Source organism: Pteropus medius, unplaced genomic scaffold, assembly GCF_902729225.1.
Source record: "Pteropus medius unplaced genomic scaffold, Ma_sr-lr_union100, whole genome shotgun sequence".
NCBI lineage: Eukaryota > Metazoa > Chordata > Mammalia > Chiroptera > Pteropodidae > Pteropus > Pteropus medius.
The window spans coordinates 8305897-8329005 of NW_024356249.1; the positions used below are offsets into that span (position 1 = coordinate 8305897).

Sequence of the window (23109 nt, forward strand, 5' to 3'; positions counted from 1 at the left end):
ACGGTCAGTGCAAACACAAAGATGGCACCCAGCGACTCGGAAAATTTGGGGACACCAGCCACAGACAAGAATATTGCCATTGCTACTGGCTCAAAGAATACTCAAGATCCAGCTCAGGAGTCTGTTACACCAACTACTGTCCTGATGAAGACCGAAACCAAAAGCAGCCAGGATGGGCTTAAAACTGCACCTGGAACTGAAGTCCAAAGTAGTACCAGTGTTCCTGCGAGCGTGACCACGCAGGGAGGGCGCACGGACCTCCGATCTACACAACATCTGGCGTAGCCCCACAGACACAGTCCTGCCCTTTCTTCCTTGACCACCCCAGCGAGCACACAACAGCTGACTCCAGGCTCTCCCAAGGGACCAGACCAAATGACGACAGCTTCAAGTAGTTCAGGCACAACGGCAGGTTACACCTTCACCCCTTCACATCCGGGGACGGCTACCACGCTGAGTAAGTCATGCCTTTTATTTAAAAATCCTGGTATTTCCTATTCTGTCCCACCTCCTCCCTTCCTCTCTAAGTGCTGGTCTTAACCCAGTCAATTCGTTTCAAAACTCACTGATGGATCATGAGCCTCAAGATCGTGACCCATGTCAGGTCTATTGAAGCAGAATTTCTGAGTGTGAACCTGAGAATCGGCCTGTCCAAGACCTCTTCAGGTGATTTGGCTGCTTCTGAAGTTAACAGACGCCACCACACCAGAAGATGGTGGTTGCATCCTGCAGTGAGGGCAGAGGCTCTGAGTTGGATACACCCAGATTCAAATCCTGCCTCTGCCACTTGTTAGCATGTGGCCTTGGGCAAATTGTCAAACCCTTCTGAGCCGCAGTTTCCTTATTTATAAAATAGAGATAATTATGGTACCTTCCTCATAGGGTTGTAGTGAGGATCCCGGAAGAAAGTACCTTGGAAGTACTTAGGACAGTTCCTCCAGGAAGTCAGTGCCTCAGTTAATGTTAGCTATCGCTGCTGACGACATTGTCATTGCCATTGTTGTTATTTCTTTTGTCTGGTTCTTAAACTGGCTCATCCAGTCTGACCCATCCCTCAATATATTACGAGCATTGACCTCCTGTTTGCCTCTTCGTCCTCACAGTCTGCTTAGTGCAGCTTGCCGTCTGACTTGGGGGAAAGACCAAAGAACCTGAGGAAACTAAGAACAAAACTGGCCTTTACTCTTAAAGATACTACTCATCCTTTCTTGCAACCTCGTTTTCCCAATTACAGGATCATTGATTACCTCGCGAGATCTGCCGACCTCCACCAAGATGCCAGCCATCACTGGGAATCATTCCTCCACCCCGGGGACCCCTTCCTCCATCCCTGGGATAGTGACTTCTTTGTCCAACACTCTGCAGCCTACGTCTTCATCGGGACCTGTGGCCACATCTTCTGGCAGAACCACAAGCTTCCGTACTCAGTTGGCTCCAACTGCCCCCCAAGACTCCAACATCTCTACTCCCCCCTCGGTTCTCGAGGATGACAGGGTAATTCCAGCAGGGCTGGGACAACAAGAGAGGCCTAGACTCCAATAGAAGGGGCTCGAAAAAAGAGCATTTCTACTCTTCTGTCCAGTCCAGGGCCCCTGGCTAGCGAGGTTAGGAGCAGTTTGTCCATTTGCCCTGCTCTCTCCCTGGCTTTGTCAGATACTGGCTGAGACAGCTGGACACACCTGGCTCTGAAACTCTGGCCCAGCCATGCCCCCAGCTTGCCGGGAACGGCTGGCTTCTTTCGTGTCACCTACCCAGGGGGAGGGAGGGAGGAGTCCGAGATGAAATCCTGCCGGTCCCCGCTTGAACCTTAATCCTAGTGGCTTCTTCCAGATAACCTGCACGAAGACCGACCGAAGTCTGAACGAGTCGATGCTCATCTTGAACCTCACGAAAACCGTCCACTGCGTGAGTACCTCGCTCGTCCAAGCCCCACCATCTACACCCCCAAAGTGCGGTTTCGCAGCTGGGTTAAGAAAGGTGGAAGGGAATGAAGTGTTCCTTCTGAAAAGAAAGCGACAGAGACGTGTTCACTTTCCTGGCCGTGGTTCGTCCCACTAGGGAGTGGCCCCTTCTGTCTTATAGAGGGACGAAGTGAGGTTCGGATTTCTCCAAGCGCAGTCCTGTCCGCAGCGTGCTGCAGGGCCAGATGAGCCGGGTCCCCTGGGCTTCCGCTGTGTGACTGCTCACCTGCTCTGGGAGTCTGCAGACCCCCGTCCTAGTTTCCGTTTGCCTCTAGCTCAGGGCGTGACTTTGTTAAGTTGTTCTCATCGGGCTTCAGAGGCCCGTATTGAAAATGAGAAGCTTAGTCTACCTAACTCTCCCTGTCTTAATCATCTGTGGCTTTCTACTTCCTGGCCTCAATGGAAGAATAGCATGGGGAGAATCTTCCTCTAACCCGAGGAGTCAAGAGGTCCTGACGGTCAGAGAGCCATCGCTAGCAGCTGTTCTTCTGCTCAGGGTGCTGCGTGTGTGTATAGGGGTGGGAGTGTCCGCATGTGTGTGAGCACATTTGCATGAAAGCTACAGCGAGCAGTGTGTCCATTCAGGCGGCCAGTCTCCGGGATTAAGGACTCTCTTCACTCAATGAATGGTTGAGCCCTGTGACGGTGACGGATGGCTCACTGCTGCCATCTCCTGGTCAGTGCCTACTTTTGCAAACATCCCTCAGAGCTAGAACAGAACATGGTTTCTAAAGGATGGAGAAGTTGGGTTTACAAAACACTGTAATGCCGCCTTTATTTTCTTGTTGGTGTCCATTTTGCTGAAATTTTCCAAGTGGTCTTTACAAAAGCCTACATTTAGACTGGAGTTTTATACGGGAGCCGTGTTTACCTGGGGTTGGGCTTTGTGGACCAGGTAGGAAATCGCGTTGATGCTTACCCACCCCTTTCCTCAGGCCCTCTTTTTGGCTAAAACTAAGGCAGGTTATGTGAGAAGCACTTTTTTTCCTTTTGCTACGAAGGGAAAGTGGAAAGCCCTGGATGCCCACCTACTGTCAGGCTGGGGAATTAGTAAACCTAAGGAAATTCCAGGTAGAAACCCAGCAGATGGTTTGTGGGTGCCCTGAGGTGAGTCATACCAAGAGTCCTTTGCTTTATCTCAGTCCCTTACTCCTAAATCAGGTCAGAGAAGCACCAGCTCGGGGTGCCCCTCGGTGACATGGCAGGATTGGGTAAAAGCTGTCTACACTTTGCATCTTCACCCTCAGTCCTAAAGTCACGTCAGCCGTGCTCTTTTTGCTTAGAAATTTAGAAGGCTCCCTTCCAAGATGTCCCCGTGCGCACCTTCAAGATATTGTCACGTTCCCCTCTTCAGTGACGGCTCCTCCTTTCTTCCTGTCAGCCTGCCTACGGTTTCAGAGAGTCTTAGCCTAGGGGATGGGCACGTGTTTCAACTTTGGGATAGACGACCTTGAGCTGTGAGCCACAGCTTCCTCTCCTGAGGTCTTTGGCCAGGGCGTCCAGGCTGGTGAGAAGTGCAGAGAGAACTGGCCTTCCCCACTGGCGGCAGGGTAGTGCTGCCAGGCAGTGCCTCCTCCAGCTCCTTCTGGGGAGAGAGGTGATAAAGAGCGTTAGGCTGTGACCCTTTAAGAATTTCGAGGGCGAAAGGGACACTAGGGTAAACGGTATTGTTCAACCACAGACAAGATAACCGGGGTGAGGGGACTGGGGAAGAGATCTGCATGAGGCAGAGAGGGCAGGGTCTGGTCCTGGACATCAGCACAACAGTACTTACCTCGTGACCCCTGACAGGCCCGGGAGGGGCACCAGTTGAGGCCGGAGTGGGGAATAGGTTCCTGCCGGGCCACCACATTCGCCTGACCATTGCTCCGAAGAGCAGCCCCCCAAGCCTAGGCTGCTATCGTGACCCCTGAGGAATGACCTGTGATTTCCCACATTAGGCGGGGAGCCCTCTGGATGACAAACTGGTCACACTTCTGTGCCGAGCGGCTAAATCTGCCTTGAACCCAACTCAAGACCAGTGCCACATACAGCTGATAGTCAGTTCAGAAGGCCAGGCAGTGGCAGTCGAAGAGATCACTATTCGAAGTGAGTTGGGGGCATGGTGGGGCTATGCGGAATGTGAATGGGGCAGGGGGTGATGGCTCAGGAGCCGTGGGGATGGGTCAGCACTGGTGTTCCCTCAGTCCCCTAAGAATTGTCAAGCCACTCCCCCTTCCGGGGCCACCCAAGAGAGATACCACTCAGGAGACTGAGATCCAGTTCTTCCTCCTCTTGGGGCCCAATCTCTATCCCCTACCAGCTCGCTCTGAGCCAGACCACTGAAGCAGCATCTCTCCCTCCTCTCCCACAGCAAAACTCTTTCTTAAGGACGTATATGAATCGCTGAAAGACAAATGGGATGACCTGAAGGAGGTAAGTGGGCTCCTCCCACGTGTTGGGACAGATTGGGTCAGGAGTCTGTCCCTTGTAAGTCTGCAGTGACTTCGCTCCACAGTGCTTCTCTCATTGTAGAAGTACCCCTAATTTGCCAGCATCTGGAAGACAGGAGGTTAAGAGAGGGGACAGCAGGCTGGTGGAATAGGCCCCACCGCACCGCCAGCAGAAGAGCTCAAGAATGAATGGGATGTCAGAGAGAGGGTGCCCAGAGCCTGTTTCCTGCCACATAACGTTCTCCTTCCTGGCCAGATGGGAGTCAATGACATGAAGCTTGAGGGTCAAGGACCACCAGATGAGACTGAGGACCGGTTCAGCACACCCCTGATCATCACTATTGTCTGCATGGCATCCTTTCTGCTCCTCGTGGCGGCCCTCTATGGCTGCTGCCACCAGCGCCTCTCCCAGAGGAAGGACCAGGTGAGGATTCCACTCCCCTAGCCAGGAAGCAGTCCAGCTCACCAGATGACTCTCAGCCCACTATTCCCATGTTAGAGGAAGGTGAGTGGTTGGTCCACAGACCCTTTATGCCAGGCGGAGAACATCCCTTCTAGGAAACGAATACTTCATGGAATATTAAAGCAGCGGCATGGTGGAAGACTGTGGGCTTTGGAGTCAGAAAGGCTTGGTTTAAGCGGTAGCTCTGCCTCTCTGTTATCTGTGTGACCTCAAGCGAGTCATAGAATCTGAGCTCCGGGTTTCTCACCTGCATAATGGGGCGAATATCCACTTTACACACGTGCTGTAAGGAGTCGCTGATAAAATGGGCGCAGGTGTGTCTGTCTCGCCAGTTCTTTCACCCACCTTCCTAGAATTCCCATCACACTTCTGTCCATTGGGTAGAGCTTTAAAAACACCCCATGCCCAGCTTCCTTACACACCCAAAGTCGGAACAGAATCTCTGAATCGGTGTATTTGTTAAATGCTTCCCAGGTGACTCTGCTGTGCAACTCGGGTTGTATCTCACAGAGATACAGAGAAAGCACTGTCCCCATGGCGCCCACCTCAGCGGAGGGGGCCGTAGGTCCTGCAGTACCGTCTTACTCAGGCTTAGAGAGGCTCTCAGTCACCTGGCCTGCAGAAAGTCATAATTTATTTCCTTTTCCTTTTAAAAATGTTTTTATTGTGGTAAAATATATATGACATAAAACTTACCATTTCGCCGTTTTCAAGTGGACGATCCAATGGTCTTATGTAGCACGCACGGTGTTTTGCTGCATCACCGGCATCCGACGCGACCTCCGGAACGCTTTCACCCGCCCCAGCTGAAACTGTACCATGAAACACTTAAGTCCCCAGTCTCTCCCCACCCAGCCCCTGGTAACCCAGAATCCACAATCTGGCTCTTCGAAATTGCCTACTCTGGTTACCTCAGATAAGTGGAATCATATGATATTTGTCCTTCTGTGTCTGGCTTATATGTCATTAGCATGATGTTTTCAAGGTTATTCCATGTTGTGACACGTGTCAGAATCCATTCCGTCTTAAGGCTATTATTCCATTGTATGTTATATCACATTTTATGTATCTGTTCACCTGCTGGTAGACATTTGGGTGGTTTCTACCTATTGGGTATTGTGAATAATGCTGCTGTGAACCTGGGTGTGCAAATACCTGTTTGAGTCTCTGCTTTCAATCCTTTCGGGTATGTACCCAGAAGTAGAATTGCTGGATCGTATGGTAATGCTTAACTTTTTTAAAAAAAATATTATTTTATATACAGTCCTTCCCATTTCAGTGCAGTGAGGTGAGGCAGGTGCCTGTGGAGTGAGGTTTGCGGGGAGGGAATGGAGGGGAGTCTGGAGGACTCGGGAGAACAAGGCACATCTCCACATGCTTCGTGAATTTGCCACCAGGGTGAAGGTGGAATGAGCTGGGAATTTTAGGGTGCTGGGCAAATCCTTGTCTCAAACTAGCCCTGAGGCAAGTCAGTGGTCAGGATGGCCTCCAGGAACACTTACTGTACAAATTGGGGTTCTGGATTATAGGGGTACACGTGCTTTATTGAGGCTGATAGCCCTCAAAGTTACCCTTTTTTCTTGGGTCATCTTCCTCTCTTTAGCAACGACTAACAGAGGAGCTGCAGACAGTGGAGAATGGTTACCATGACAACCCAACACTGGAAGTGATGGAGACCTCATCAGAGATGCAGGAGAAAAAGGTGGTCAACCTTAACGGGGAGCTGGGAGACAGCTGGATCGTCCCCCTGGACAACCTGACCAAGGATGACCTAGATGAGGAGGAAGACACACACCTCTAATCCGGTCTGCTGGCGGCCTCCGACGGTGCCACAGAGCTCCAGACTGGACCACCTCAAGTGCCATTGGGACAGGGGAGGAAAGTCCTTCCCATTTGAGGGAAAGACTGGGGAGGGAGCAGACTTGGAGGGTTCCCTCCTCCTAATCCCGCAAAGGGCCTTAATTTTTCTCTTTCAAACTGAACAAATCATATCCTGTCTAGATTCCTCTTGTAAAATAACCTACTAGTGCCTGAGCTCAGTGCTGCTGGAAGACGAGAGAGAGGAAGGGAGACCAAGAGCGAGCCATACTGGGGACGCAGGGATCAGCTAGTAGAATCCCTTCATTTCACAGACGAGATGACTGAAGCCTGAAGAGGGTAAAGTCAAGGGTGACACAGCCACTTGGTGACAGAGTCAGGATGAAAACAGATTCCTTCCTGCAGGCCAGTGCTCATTCCACCATGCCACACTGCTGCGATCCCTTGTGCCCTCCCTCCAGAGCTGCCCTGGGCTGGGGGTGAAGCTGCCAGTCGATGGATGGGACAGAAGGGAGAGCAGCGGGGCCCGATCCTGCCTCAGCGGGATCTGGTTACTTGAAAGCATAGGTCCCAGTTCTGTCTCCTACCCCAGCCTCGTCTGCCATTGTTCTCGTCCCCTTTGTTCTTCCCCTTCCATTCACTCGATTTTTATTCCCATTCTGCCCCAGGATCCTGGGACTAACACAAGTCATTCATGACCTTGAACCCCTTGTCTGGATTCTGGTTTCCTGCCATTTGCTTAGTGAGACTGGGACTTGGACCACACGAGACTCCCAGCGTGAACGAGGTCTGCTTAGGGGTCCGTCTACAGGTGGAGAGCTGGGGAAGCCCTTCCTCCCCGGGTGTGTCCTGGCCCATCACCCAAGGGACTCCCTGAAGAGGCTTCCCAAGTGTTCCATTGGCCTCTCTTTCCCACCAGGGGCTAAATTCCACAGCTAATGACGGCAAAGGGTTCCTATACTGTTGTTCACTGCTCAGCCAACGGGGGTGAAAATCCCAGCTAGGAAACCCCAAGATTAGCGCGAATGGGCGGCATTCGGACAGACTTTCCCAGGGCCCCAGTCAGCAGAGAGGGCGTCTTGACAGACAATCGAAGGAAGGCCGGGGAGGCTAGGCTCTTCTATTTCATAGGAAACTCAGGGACTTTTCAAGTTGCTGAGAGTTTTGTTATGTTTTCTAACCCAGCCCTCTACTGCCTAAGGCCAAAGCTCAAATTGTAGAGACTTTCAGTGAGCTAAACTCACTGATTAGAGTCTCCTGTGCCATAGGGCAAGAGAGGCCTAGAACATGAGGTGCATTTTAAGGTGCATAAGGGGCAGCCCGGGGGACTGGCCGTCTGTCTGTTCTCGGTAACCCCTCACTGTCCTGGCATGGAGCCATGTCCTCTTCTCTGTAGTCCTAGTGGGGCTGCCCTGTTGTCCTGCAGTTTCTGGTAGCATCTCAGGGAAATAAAATACTATCTGTTCCTCAGTAGAGGGGATCTGAGGGGCTCAGCAGTTAGCCGCCATGTAGGAAGACTAGGCGTGGTGAGGTTTAATCTGATTTTCTGACGAGAGAATCCTGTGTGGGATTTTGAACTTTGCCCATGGTCACTATTGTTCCTGGGCGTAAGATCCCTGGAATTAACTAGGAAGATGGGCAGCACTGCTTAGGAGAGTGAAAACTGTCATTTCGGGCCAGGAGTCAGAACCCCAGAACGCAGAGGGATGGTTCTGATGACATAGGCTCTCAGATTTGGGATAGATTCTTTTATTAAAAGGGGAGGAGTTTTAGGGGAAGATCTGTGTCCCTCCGTGGCTGCCTGATTCCTTCTTCATAGCCTCTCGCCCGTTGACTTTGGGGTTCAAGTAGGGGCCCCAGTGAATTTCTCAAGAGTTAGAGAAGATACAAAGCTAACAAGGATCCAAAAGCATTCGCCCTGGTTCTCTAGCATGTGGAGGTTGGCAGGATGGAGAACAGTGCCAGTTTGGGGGAAAAGGAAGGATATCTTGTCATGCTGGGAAAAGATCTGGTCACTTCCTTCCTGTCCCGTATTCGGTTCTTTCTATCATGGTGTCTGTGGAAAAGGCCAGGCCGGATTACGGCTCCTATGCTGATTCTGCGTAACATTTCACCAGCCAGGCCTTGAGACCGAGGCAGCAAATACGCCTCTGCAAACTGATCAAAGGTCGCAACCCGTAGGCCTCTTGGGGAGATAGACGATGCCTGGAATGACTGTGGCTCTAAGGAGACCTCGGAGAAGTACTGGGCTGGTTCAGAGGTTCCTTCTTGAGGTCCATCCACATTGTGTTACCCTAGCTTTTTTAGGGCAACTTCAGAATCCAATACCTTGCCTCGGCTTGTTCTTGCCACTAGACATCTATGTCAAAGGCCACAGAGCCATGCATCTGCAAAGGACATCTTCTTCCCATCTTTCTACTGGTTTCTAAATGCTGTCAGGTAATTCAGATTCTGGGGCTGAGAAGAAGGAAGAGGAATACCGGCCACTCAGCATGACTTTGAACAACTTATACCAAAGAGATGATAAACTCTTTACTTCAGTGACACACTGGTTTTCCTAAGCTGCACAAAAGGCTAGAAACCATGCCTCTGATGACTGGACAAAATCCAGTGGGAAACATGCTGTCATAAGCGGGGGGAGAAGCGGCAATGCTTACGAAGGAGGTACAGAAATATGCTTTGCATCGTAAGACAGGATACGGGTTTAATCTAGACACAAGGTTCTTTTTCCCCCCTTTGGTAAGGAAAGTTGGCAGAAAGTTCATTTAAACCACTTCCAAGATTTATCCTTTTTGACAATATGCTGGAGAAACTTTGAAAAATAAGTTCGAGCTGATACATATATACGTATTTTTTGATAATGTAAATAAAAGTCACATATTAATCCACCCTGTACTGCTTTAAGTGAATATACTTTGGAAAAACATTTGTTAGCTAAGAGAGATGGCTTTAAAAACAAAAACAAAACAGGAATGTAAATGTCTATTTTACTAGAAATGACAAGTCTTTTATTTTTCTTTAATGAAAAACGAAATTTAAGATAGGCTGATGACAAAGTATTTGTCTTGCGTACTGGGCATTTTTAAGTATGATCCTCATCCTTCCCCGGCAAAGTCCCAGCCTATTATAGTAAGGGTTGGAGTCAGTATACACTCATTGGAAAGTGACATTCTAGTCATAGGGAGAGGGTGTTAGAGACCTAGTCCAATATTTTTCTTTAAAGAGAAAACCTGAAGCCCAGAAAGATAAGTGACTTGGCCAAAATCATGTGGTTAGCGACAGAAACCGGATTAAAACATGTGCTGGAAGACTGTCCAGTGTTGTGTGCCTCAGAACCAAATTAAAGACAGGCACCAGAATGACACAGAGGGCTGAATTCCCTTCTCAAATCCTATCTTGCGGCAAGGCTAGGGAGGGCATGAAGACAAAAAACAGAAACCTTACTGGTCTTCCACATTCTGAGTTATTTAGGTCTAAGACTTAAATGAACAATTCTGTTGGGGAAAAAAAAAAGTTTTGAATGAGCTTTTATATGATCTGCTACTAGCAGGACTAAGGATCCAGGAGAACAAGACAGGGGAAGGCAGAGGGACAAGAGTAAAGCAAAGGCATCTCTTTCATCATTGTCACCAGCCGATTCACTGAGGTTTGGTGAAAACCCAACACGGAGTGAAAGAAGGCGATTATCACTTGATGTGGGTCTTTTCTGTTATTCGTGAATTTTAAGCAGTTTGTGGGGGGCGGGGGGGCATATGTCTTAGTGGACAGGGGTCTGAAGTACACTGGAATTTACTGAGAAACTTCTTTGTAAAGACTATACTTAATTATTGCCATTTTTCTTACAAAAATATATTTTGGAAAATTGTATACTGTCCATTAAAGTGCTTTTGTGTAAGCTGGCTCGAGCCCTCGTATTGTGCTCTGACTGGCTTCTGTTCTTCACTTGTGCGGCACCTGAGAACATCAGACACTCCGATGAGTGCAGTGACTTCTGCTCTTAGTTACGCCTGCTGAACTATGCGGGTCCAGAGAATGAAGGAGAGGAGGGCAGCTGCAAGAAAGGAAAGGAAGGGTCCTGGAGGAGGTGATGGCGGTTCTCCAAGTTCTCTCAGGTTGATCCTAGCTGAAAAGACCTTTTCTCCTCACAACAGTTTTGTCATTGTTTTACCTCTTCCTTCCCTCTATTTCTGCTTTAGATACAATTGTGATTCACCCACCACTAAAAGTCCCAACGGGGCTGCTGAACCCAGGTATGAAAATACTGGTGCAGAGACAAAACAAATAAAAAATATAAAAAGTCAACAAAGAGGTTCTGTACTGGCCCTGTTCCTACCCGTAAAAGAATCTGCTGACTTGTCACAAGAAGGTTCTGCCTGTCCCTTATCTAGAGACAGAGTGAAGATGGAGGAGATTCATGAAAGGAATCAAAGATGATTGATTCTCTTCATCTTCTAGGCTTGTATGATCTACTATATGTCAGGTGAATCTGGTCCACATTCATAGTTGCTATTACAACAATCTCTTCTATTTGCCTGCCATCTTAGTTTTCAAAACATTTTTACACATCTTATTTAGAAAACTGTCGTCACTCTACCAATAGGGAAATCAGGCACAGAGATCAAAGATTCCCTTTGAGATAACAAAGCTATTTAAATGGTAGTGCTATGCCTTGGATCTACATCTTTTCTTTTAGTCCTACATTTTTTCAAAATCACATTAATGCTTCAGTTCCGACAACAAAGTATACTTCTAGAATGCAACTAGTTATGATTTTCCTTTTATGTAGGAGTTCTGAAAGGCAGTTAACACCCTTAAGGGTGGACCAGAGTTGGGCCAGGGGTATTTTGAGGTTAACTTCAAGAGTGTGCCAAGGATACAGAAAGGAGTACAAGTACCAGAAACTCGGGCAGGCCCCTGGGCCATGCTGGAGGCACACTGTTCTAAGAAGAGAATGACTCATAGTTTATTGCTGGCCACAAATTAGACCTAAGACTCCATTCTCTTCCTGAATAGGTCATTCACCCTCCTCCCTGCCCTGCCAACCAAGAGCCACTTTCAGTTGTCATATTTAATTTGTTATGCCTCTTGTTCACTCACAGTCTCCGCCATCCTACAAGCTCCCTCCCAAACCACATATTTCTTCTGGACCCCAAGGGAGAAAGTAAATAAACAAGAGGACCGGCTATTTAACACTAGCGATGACTACTGAGATAGCTAGTATTTTTTAAGGTCTTTGGCATTTTATAGATGAAAAATATCAATGGGATCCCTGCAAACAGGATCTGCAGCCAACATTTACTTAAAAGATGAGAAAGTGAGGCAGAGAAGTTGAGACTGTGCCCAATGCCACACAGAAGTCACTGCTGGATCTGGAAATAAACCTATGATTCCTGTGCCCCAGGCCACTTCTACCTAGAGCTTTTCTCTGTCTTCCCTGGAAGAATGTTTCTAAAAAGAATGTAACTGACTGGCTTTGCTTTTCCTAGGTGTCAGCCCAGCGAGAGGAAAGTCCCCTGTGGACATTAGAGAAGCTTCAGAGTAAGATTGACAGGAGAGTTGCAAGCATCATCCTGCAAGCCCTACCTTCCCTATGCCGCAAAAAGCCCCAAGTCTCGTCTCCTCTCTTCCTTTTCTCCTCCTAAGATATGTAAAATGCGGCGTAATACATGGTGCTAAAGGGAAGAAGAAATGTAACCAACCAGTATTTAAGCCTATGCAAAACTGACATAGGCTCCAGGAGAGCCATCAGTTAGTCTTTCGCACGTTCATACCTTCAAAATCTGAAAAGTTAGTGGTAAAACATATTGCCTTCGTTTACAGAAAAAATGCTTATTTCAAATTTATATGGACTCTGGTTGTCTACGTGAGTATGGGCACACATGGCCATCTCCCTGTTAGATGCTGGATCATCTCTTTGGGTAACTAGACGCTCCTAAGGTAGTTCTTTCTCCACACTCACTTGATTTGGGAGCAGCTGACATCTCGACAGTTCAACACAAAGCACTCGGCCTACTGCTGTCTTCCTGCCAGAAGACAAATATGTCAAGGGAGAGGAGATGTGAGCCTGCATTTCGATCCTTTTGAGTTAATTCTTCCCAAGGAAAGGCCAATTCCTCACCTTATCACTCTACATCATGTTTTCCTGTTCTGAAAACAAAGAAATGTTATTTAATGAGCCACGTTCAAAGCACACTCAAGAAATGAAAGCTACGCATTAAGAGGGATTACTTGATTTGTAAATTGAGAAGACATAATCGCTATTTTGAATAAAATCAGTTGACAACTCACTGTAAAATGTAAGATCGCAAAGCCAAGACAATGTAAACCACATGAGGAGATGAAAAGGGCTGCGAGGGGACCTTGGTTATTGAGGGGACCTTGGTTATTGAGAGCCTGTCTGGAGAGCTCACACAACCCAACCCTAACAGTCCTTGTTAGCATCTTTCTGAGTTTGATTTTTTTTTAGGTTCAGCCCTTAAAGTCTCTTTCCCCTTCACTGGGGACAGGGATCTAGAACTTTTCCAAACACCTCCAGTTCTCTTTTAACTATCTTCTACAATTAAACTTCTAGTTCCGATCAGTTTTTTCCTTCTAGTTCCTAACCTGTAAAAGTTATGCCCCCCTTAAAGAAAAACTGGGAAACTGAAGGTCCGAATGTACAAAACAGACAAAATAGTGCTGATCCTTAACAGTAGATAAAAATCATCATTTTATGATTTACTGGTGTTCTTTAAAAATGAAAACTTCCCCAGAAACTCTGTGAGATTCACCAGAATGTCTTTATTTCAGCACTGTCTCAACGGAAAACACTCAAAGACCCTTCTACAGTGTATATCGTTTTCCATGTTTAGAAATCTGAATAAAACTCACCTTTTTGAGAGATAAATATGATGACTGCAAAGCACATAAATATTTTGAAAGCTGATTTCAAAAGTAGTTTTAGCAAACAAAAGAGACATCTTGTAGTGTCCATATATAACTTTTTATTAAGAAAATGAACAAAATACATTCTTTCTCCATATGTACATTACATACAACATAATTCTACAATTGCAATTGTCCAGCAGATCACTAATTATTCACAAAGCAGCGTTGTTAACACATTCATCAAACCTGGGATCAGAAAATTACTTGTACTTAAAAAAACACACAAAAAAACCCTAAGAGGTCCATACAGATTGAGCAAAGGTAAGTTAAACCAGAGAGGATTATGATGGAAATGGGGACGGCTGCAGAACAGTCAACACAGCTCAACGATGACTTAGAACAATAACGATACTCCAAAAGTACTTATATTTAAAACCTCCAACTAGACAGAGCTCACGCCAGCTGCTCCATCCAGAGTTCCCTCATGATTTCCATTGCTGACTTAGGTACCGCGGCAAACAGCCCTGACCCACCATGTTGCCACCAAAGAGGAAGGTGAACACAAGAGTAGAACCCTGAAAGGCTGGAGCAATCTCCTTCAAACGCTGAGAAAAGGAGTCCCGTATGAAACACAAAACTTCTGAACCTCAGCTGGTGAGCAGAGAGATAACATTTTTTGGAGAGACATTTGCGTAAGCATGATATGGGAATTCTTGTGTCAAGGACTTTTATGTTTCTTTTGTCTGTTTTCCTTTTCTCTGCTTGTCTTTTGGCCTTTCAAAAGTGCCTCATCCTTTTCCGGCATTGGTTTAATCATGGTCATATTAAAAAATACATCTAAACAGAAAGCTCTTCGTGAATGTGCTCCAAATGTCCATAATGGTGCACAAAGGGCTGAAAATTCAAATGAGTCTTAGAGGTGAAATTTCCCATGACCTGAAAGAGGCAGTGCCCTATAGCTTCTGGGTAGTAGTACCTTACACCCACGATTCAGGCTTAAAAGATAGAAATCAACAGAATCATCTCCAGACTGCATGTCCAGAAAAGGGCAATGCTTAAAGGAATACAAGTAAGGGTAGGGACAATGCTTACACCCTGGTCCTCCACACATGTGGTTAAAAGACAATGAGAATGGCTGTGTTAAAATTTTTTTTCGCTTTTCTGGCCTTTACCAAGCTGGTTAACGGAAATCAGGAAAAATGAGTCTCATCAGTTAAATAATAGTGGTTTTCCTTCTTTACAATTAGTTATTTCCTGAATTTCTAGGATAAAAATATTTTTATAATCACAAAAATCAATAAATGGTTATTATTTAAAAGTTTCGAAAAAGCTATTTAACCCTCTCCGACTGTCAGATGAGCTGGTTGCTGCAACAGCATGTCTCCAATCCAGGAGATGCTGTAACGAGGAGCCGCCAGCGTTAACAAGCAGACTCGGAAAGACTGCCTCTTGGCTAAGGATGGAGCTGTATTTTCCTTCTCAGTCTAATTTCCGGTCCAACTTTGGTTTTGAGGATCTATCTTTATCTGAAGGGGTCTTAATTTATGGCCATTGAGTACTTCTAATTTATAAGAGAAGTAAAAGACTTGACTTAAAAAAAATTCTAACATCTTTCCCAAGCTGCTTTATATACATAAGCCAGTGTTCATTGCTACAACCAAGACAAGAAGAGGTCCTCATCTTAGCTTTCCTGTACTCTTCTTCCAAGGCTGCAGACTTCGATTTTGAAGTGGTGACAGGGAAGAAACCTCTTAAAAGAGAAAAACATATACAGCTGACCCTTGAACAACATGGGAGTTAGGGGCCCTGACCTGCTGCACAGTTGAAAATCCAAGTATAACTTCTGACTCCCCCAAAACATAACTACTGATAGACAGCCTACTGTTGACTGGAGGCCTTATCGATAACATAGTGGATTAACACGTATTTTGTGTTTTATATGTATTATATACTGTGTTCTTACAATAAAGTAAGCTACAGCAAAGAAAATGTTACTAAGAAAATAAAACATATTTACAGTATTTATCTTTAAAAATCTACACATAAGTGAACCCGCATAGCTCAAATCTGTTTTTGTTCAATGGTCAACTGTACATTTGTGTGTGTGTCTGTGTGTCTATACCCATAAAGGAATCTGCTCATAGAAAAACATCACATTATTTCACAATTTCTAAATTGAGCTAAAGACTATAATAAAGGAAAATTAATTCTATCTAATTTTATTCATTTCAAAAGACATTTCGCACAAGTCCAAAAAGCAAGCTGGCTTACAGAATAACACAATCACAACGTCTCTTGGCCAGGCTAAATGTCATGTTTAAGAAAGAAAGTCCACTTTTATTTCTCTAAATAGGTGGTTTACAATTGAGGAAGAACATAGTTTACAACTGGTCATCAAAATTATTTTTCTGGGACAGGAAAAAAAATTTCAAAAAGGAGACCAAATGCATGACTTCTTGAAATATATATCTTCCCCATAGAAGACTAGTCATATTTAAGCTTTTAGACTTTGAAATCTGACTATCGAAGCAGGGGTTGAGTAGACAATTACTTTAGTATGTCTTAAAACCTTGTTCTCAGTGTTTTTCCAAGCATAGCTAACGTGTATATGTAAAATTAAGCTGAGCCTTTACAAAGATGGAAGTACCCTAAGACTTCTAAAGTAGGCAATTAAAAAAAAATGTAAAGCTATGCATCTGTCTTCATTTTCCCTCCTCTTTTAATTCCAAGAAGGTAAATACAGCAACTACAAGGCAACATGCTAAAATAGGCATTTGCAAACATCTGACGGCATGGTCCTGATGCTATAAGATCCTCTCTTTTGCAGTAAAATGAATTTATAAGGCTCTGCCAGCTGCAATGGAATTGGGCTTATTCTAGACACCTCTAATTTAATCAATCACTTTACAGATGTGGAGGTAACCTAAGAATAAATCAAAATTATTAAATACTTTTAATGCCACGCCCAGACTCATGTATTTCTTAGCCAAGTAGGAAAAACAGAGACCCCTGGTACTACGTATAATTAATTTCTTTTAAAATATGGAAACTAAATTGATGTCAGTTCAAATCTGTATGAGTTATAAGTTAAGCATGAAATGACAAAATTTTTTCATATTTTAAAGGGCTAGAAAATGAACACCAACCAAATGACAGTAGCTAAATTGTAACAAAGGCTTTCTTGAGATTTGTTAACAAAGGAAAGAAATAAAGCTCAAAATCGGCTACTTGAGCAACTCTTTAATTATGCACACAGGCCTGTTTAGTGTATCAACACAGTGTTTTTCCTTCCTGCCAATTAATTTGGCATTCATTAAGCATTGAATGAAACTGAAGAACGATGATCTCCTCAGGCTGGTATTCGCGTGGCAGACAGCTCAGATATCCAAACTAACTGCTGTGAATGCTAGCATCCCAGATGGTACGGAGTTGTGTTGCAGCAAGAGCTTAAACTCAATGAAAAAGCAAATCCCACGGGAGACCCGAATCTGCATGTTAAAATGTTTTGCTGGTTTTCCTTCCGGATCCTTATCAAAGAACTAGCTATACATAAGAAACTGCTTACCTAGTTTAAGATCTAGAGCCTGTGGTGCTGGGCTTTCTGTTTCAAGATCTCTAACAGCTATTGGGGAGATGAGGAAAGCAACTAGCCAAGAATTGCTGCTTTCCAAAGACTATTCAGAATAACTGAGCTTTGATCCCTTTTGATAGTCTTCTTCCCAGCCTGCATTAATAAATTAATTTATGGTTAGAAATGAAGAGCTTTCTTTGAATTCATTTAGATTTGCAGGCCTTCCAATCCATGGGCAAAAAGCTCCCTTTTCTTTCTCTGACACATCCTTATTCTCCTCTCTAGCTCTGTTCCTGAGGCTCAATATCCCCAAGTGAAAATGCCACAGACAGGCCAACAGGACACTGCACACAAATGTTTAATAGTTCATTGAGACTGTGTGAACAACAGATAAAAAGAAAGACAAGTTATGTCACCATTATAAGTGATATCTTACAACTGGTCTACCTCCCTACTGAACTTCCCCCTTTTTTGTGGTTGACCCTACAGCTGTCGGGTAACATCCACATGACATTCTGTCTTTAATCAAGCCAGGCAGTGTTGGAGGACATGATGGTATATCTGCAAACCTTATTTCCAAATGATGGCTCTAATGTGGAAAAGAAACTAGAATTACCCTTTGATTCTACGGTTTTTAAGTTTTGAACTGGGATCCCTAGCTCAAAATCTGTAACTTTAGAGTTCTACCCAATAGAAAAAGATATACAGTGATATGGTTGCCCGCCAAGGTTATCTGTTTCTGCACTAATAGAAAATCTGATTTACTATAGCCTTTAATGACCCCTTACGTTAAGGGCTACAGAATCTACTGTCAGAGGATTTTATCAGTCGCTGTGACTGAAAATCACTCTTAGACATTTGAAATTTGAGCTAAGTTCACATTCTTGAGGGAAAGAGACATTTATAAGGCTGAATTATTTTTATTTAAGAAAAAAAGAATACCAATCATTCCATAGCAATCAAGCTATTCCTAACACTCTATTATATCAGAAATTAAAAGTCAATTTTTAACACAAATTCCAACTTCATCAGAAAATCAGTGCTACTCAGAGGAGGTGGGAGTAGGGGGAAAAGGCTAAAATCTATAAACAAAAAAAAGAAAGAAAAAAGAAAAGACAATAGGCAAATGGAAATTCTAGTAATGTGCTGAATTCCACGAGCTCCGCTATGAAACTTGTACCTTATCGATAATTTTATGACTTTATTTCTTAGTGCCAGGAAAAGAAGCCAATACTGACTGGCTCCTCCATTAAAATTGCCACGGCCATATTACTATGACCAAAATAAAAATGACAAGTATTTTTATAGCAATATCTAAATGTTAATTCTTTAATAACATGTAATTTTTCAATTTCACTATTCTGTTGTCATAAACAAGGATAAATGAGTATGGTGCCTCAGAATGATTCTGACCTTTTTTTCCTCAAACAGTATAACAATTGTAGGCAATGCCACAGAAAACCTAGAAAATCTAGGGCTAAAACAGCCACAAATAAAGTCAGATTAGCTAAGAAAAATAATGAAAACACAATTCACAGTATTTAGTAGGTAGGAGGAAAGTATGTATAAATAAAATCTCCAAGATAGCATTTTTTGAGAAAAATAAAGAGAGCATTTGCTGAAGAAATCCATAAGTCCTCCTCGCCAAAACAAACAATGGCAACATCATTGAGCTGATCTAGCTGGCTCCTAATTATTTCAACAAACTTAGAAACTTCCCCCTTCAACTGACATACCTCTAGACTAGAAATTCTAGAGAACCAAGTGATTTTAGCACTAATACAAATCACAGGGACACACAGGCCACAGTCAAAAATCACAAAAAAATAATGTTATTTGACTAATAAGGAATACAAAAATCTCTGAGTGAAAGAGCCCAAAGATCTAATCTACAAGTACTGGCTGTCATATGCAGACCTTCTACGATACTCCTCCAATAACTATAAGCCTTTTCTGAGAGAGCCTGTACATTCCAGGTCAAGGACTATTTTAAGAATTTAAACCTTAGAAAATTCAAGCTAGAATTTCTGCAAAAGAATGACATTGCAGATGAACATGGATTTTTAAGAAATGAAGGGTTCTGAATGAAGGGTATATTTCTTGTAGCTAGTTGACTCTTTTTAAAGTACACATCGTAAAGCTCCCTTACTCCCCACAGAAATCACTTCAAACTGTTAATTCTCACTTGCTTTGCAACACTCAACCAGCTAGAGTTAACACAACATTCACTCAAGATATAATCAATGACCCACAATTACCCAATGAATTTCATATGGTATTAAGAATAATTATAAGGTAATTTCTTCTTGTAATTACCATAAAACTGAATGTAATTCAGAGAATAAAATCAGGAGCATACTCCTTTCTAAGTGCTTTTTCAGTCACTAAATATCATTCTCAATCTCTCCCTAAATGATTAAGTGCCTCAAACTAGTTTTTGTTTGTAGATTCAATTTTAAAACTCTGTTTTATTACATGAAACTGTTAATGCATCACTGAATAGCACTTTTAAGGCAAATGTGAAGAGATCCACTAGAAAGATAAGCTGGAAATCATTTATATTCAATATGTATTTCACCCAAGAATACAGTTTTACAAACTTAAACAAATCTTTGAGCTCTAAACCTAATGAGCCTTTCTATGATAAACCAATGGATTAGCCTTCTAATATTCTCTACCAATTTTTACTTATTAGATATGGATAGGTCAGTTTTAATATAAATGAAAATCAGGTTTAAAAAAATGATTTTGCTAAAAAAAGGTTAATACTGTCATTCAGCTTTAGCAATGAGTTAGGCACCCATCTGAACTCCTTTGCTTGAATAAGAGATTGATATATTTAAATTAATCAAGCTGGCCACAGGAGGTCTCTGCCATTCCACAAAATGCAAGTGCATTTTAGAAAAGTCTTGCAAATCCCATAATTTCTCACAAAGTACAAGCACTGAAAATAATGTTAGAGATCTAGTTTTCTTCTAGTTTAAACAATTTCAAGTTTACTATTCTGGAATAATATATTCCACTGGAGAAAGAGAACTGGGAATGAAGCTGAAGCTGGAGATAATGAAACCGAGTAAACTGTACCCCCCTAACTAATACATCGGCCATGTGTTTCAATCTGAGACTCACGAAAAAATAATGAAAGATTTTTTAAATTAGTGAAACATTGCTAGTTGGCTATCTAAACAATGTATCTAAATATCAAATTAGGCTATTTAAATTATACTGCTGGAATTCTTGGATATATATGTAGCTCCTCATTAAATATGAAACTACATATATAAAGTTTCAAATCAGGGATGTGAAATGTGAGCAACATGTCAATCTTGGGCATGGATACAATGAAGCCCTACACTCTTCCTACAGTCATTACCAGCAGTACCATGGGCTACAAATGCTGATTTACTTAATCAGTAATGTCCTCAGTACAGTCTATCTCACTTAAGTAACATGAAATGGTTTGCTGTGATTCAACCTCATTTAAACATGTTAATGGAAAGAAAAAAAATTCCAGAAATGAAGGGGAAAAGTCCCACCTAAATAAAGCGAGGAAAGAAAATTATAACAAACATATGTTAAAAAGAAAACTAGTACAGAGTCAGAAAAACAAGAACAACAACAAAAAATCATTGAGATCAGGAACTTAGTTTCCTCCAAATACGGAGTTTAAATGAGTGGAAAAAGTAGAAAAACGCTATAAAAATAAATGGTGAAGGGCAGCAGAATTTCATCTGGTTAATGTTTTTGAAGTGCCAGAATTCACAATAAGCAAAATTAGAGGTTTTAAATTTAGAAACTTTTATCAAGTTCTTCCCCATCAACTCTAATTCAACAGACTATTATATTAATATTTTATGTTCTTGACTGTCATTCAGGGGAGTCATTTTATGAAAACTGTACAAGTATGTAAGTAAATTGTTTGCTCACCTGTAAGGTCAATTGGTTATTCTGCAGCTACACAATTTGGTACTTACTAAAGATATTTACTAAAGTATCTTCCACAAGGTAAGGTACAGTCCTATTGTTTAATAACTAACTACTGATTGCTTTGGGATGCTTGGAAAGCTAAAGAGCCCAAGATTCAAGCCTAGAACTAGGAAAAATATATTTCTGTCCATCCCCAAAAGAAGTGAAACGATGCAATACAGAGTGAAAAGAGAACTCAGTCCTAACCTATACATGAGATTTTTTGAAAGTACAAGTCAATTTCTTTTCTCTTTCTTTGGTGAGACCTAATCTTGCTACTCAGGGGCATACTCAATTCCATAAAGTCATTCACTTTTAAGAGCCACTGGACTGATGGACATTCATTATACTTAATCTGCTTTAAGCATGGTGGTTATCAGTGCACACTGCACACTTTTTGAGCAAATGTAAGCACTGGCCAGGTCAAGTGCAGGTTTCCTATACTGCATTCCACAGCACCTCATGGAATAATGTATATCTCCATGTCTCCCAAAAAGTGAAAAGGCCCATCTGCCTTTTTCTGGTTTAATTTAAAAAAAATATTTGTGCCATTGTTTTTTTTTTCCCTCCATTTAAAGCAGCTTGGTCTGTATGCTTATGAAATGCCACTCAGTTGTATTCCACTGGATAACTACACACTACTATTCTTTAAAAGATCAGTATGCAGAAGCAAATGCACAGAACCAATGTGTATGGAAAGAAACAAAAGCATAGCTCTAGGAACCCACCCTCCCAAATGAGAATGCCACAAACCAACAGCACAAGGGAGAAACAGAAGCCCTGGCTCTGCACAGCTCTGCCAGAGGAAAGCCACTTTCTTCCAAAATTGCTACGAAGATATCAATGGACAATCACTACTAGAATCCTCCTGTTGGCAATTTTTATAATGGCTCTTAAAGGTTCTGAACTATACTTTCCTTCATTTAAGGTTTCTGTGACTCAAAGCTATTATTATATCTACTATAAAATATATCATTATAGAAATACTATATACCAATCTCAGATAAGTGCCTGGAACAATCTTGGGTTTCGTTTTTTAGTTCTATGACGAGGAGTGCAAATTTGAGCCCTCTGTTCTTCCTATTGCTTAATGTAATACAAGACTAATCCACAGAGACACATACATCACTTTAACACACATCAATTGCCCTACAGAACTATATGCTGTTAAGAATGAAGTAGAGAGGTAAACATGTGACACCCCCTTACAAGCAGTTGTGTGATGTGAGGTAAAGTGAAACAGGAAGAGAAAAAAGAAACGCCAAACAACCCAATAACAAAATCCCAATCCTGGCAGCACTGAGTAGTCTGTTAATAGTGCTTACTTGCTCTAATTTTATAAAAATGAAATAAAAATCAGAAAAGGGTAAACTACCTGATTATTTTTTATACTTATTAATTCTTAAAAGTTAAAGTAAGAAAAAATATATATATATTTAAATGGAAAGTATACCAATTTCATTTTATTATTAGCCTAATTGAGGAATGGGATGAGGAGAAAGGGGTTGAGGTCAGGTATGAAGGAACAGGGTTAGAACTTGTGACGATAAAGATCCCTTCAAAATTCTGGTGCAGTCCTCAATCACTGCAGCCTAATGGTCGGTCAATAGAGCTGAGATCCAGAACACTGAAAGCAGACTCCTGTTCTCCATTTCTGTCCAGTGACTCTTCAGTTACAGTGTGATGAGGTCTACCAGGTTGCCTTTAGGAGGAGTCATGCTGTCAGGAAAGAAATTTACTAAGATGTCAAAGAGCTGAGTTCTTTGAGCATAGGTGTGATCCACGTCCGAAAAGCCTGGTGAAGGAGAGATAAACAAACTCATCCATCGTGTTTAAAACTCAACATGTAACAGAAAAGCCAGTTGAGAAAAGCAGCAATGTATAATGGAAAAAACATCACTAGATCCGGCTTTAAAACTTGGGTCCTAATCCCAGTTCTACTACCTGGCAGTGCTGCAATCTTGAGTAAGCTACGAGCCTTTCTGTAACTGTCTCCTCAGGTATACATTTGTGATAATCCTGTTTACTTCA

General features: G+C 43.0%; 2 protein-coding genes across 5 annotated transcripts in view; one reads left to right on the forward strand and one right to left on the reverse strand.

The window, feature by feature from the left end:
- Positions 1-181: 181 nt before the first annotated feature.
- PODXL (podocalyxin like) lies at positions 182-10579 on the forward strand. 2 transcript variants are annotated; one of them, XR_005652363.1, is made up of 7 exons: positions 182-457; positions 1235-1494; positions 1831-1905; positions 3902-4049; positions 4315-4376; positions 4650-4898; positions 6460-6596. XR_005652363.1 is itself a non-coding variant. In XM_039860793.1 (7 exons), the coding sequence occupies exons 1-7, from the start codon at positions 376-378 to the stop codon at positions 6655-6657; spliced, it is 993 nt and encodes a 330-aa protein (XP_039716727.1). In that variant the 5' UTR covers positions 182-375; the 3' UTR covers positions 6658-10579. The 2 variants fall into 2 exon arrangements, 1 of the variants encoding a protein (XP_039716727.1); XM_039860793.1 differs by having other exon boundaries at positions 4650-4817; positions 6460-10579.
- Positions 10580-13637: 3058 nt separating this feature from the next.
- MKLN1 (muskelin 1) overlaps positions 13638-23109 on the reverse strand; it is a 291211-nt gene continuing 281739 nt past the window's right edge. For all 3 annotated transcript variants that reach the window (XM_039860791.1, XM_039860790.1, XM_039860792.1), the window contains one exon: positions 13638-22873. In XM_039860791.1, the coding sequence (XP_039716725.1) occupies positions 22752-22873 (122 nt within the window). In that variant the 3' untranslated portion in view covers positions 13638-22751. The remainder of the gene's footprint in view (positions 22874-23109) is intronic.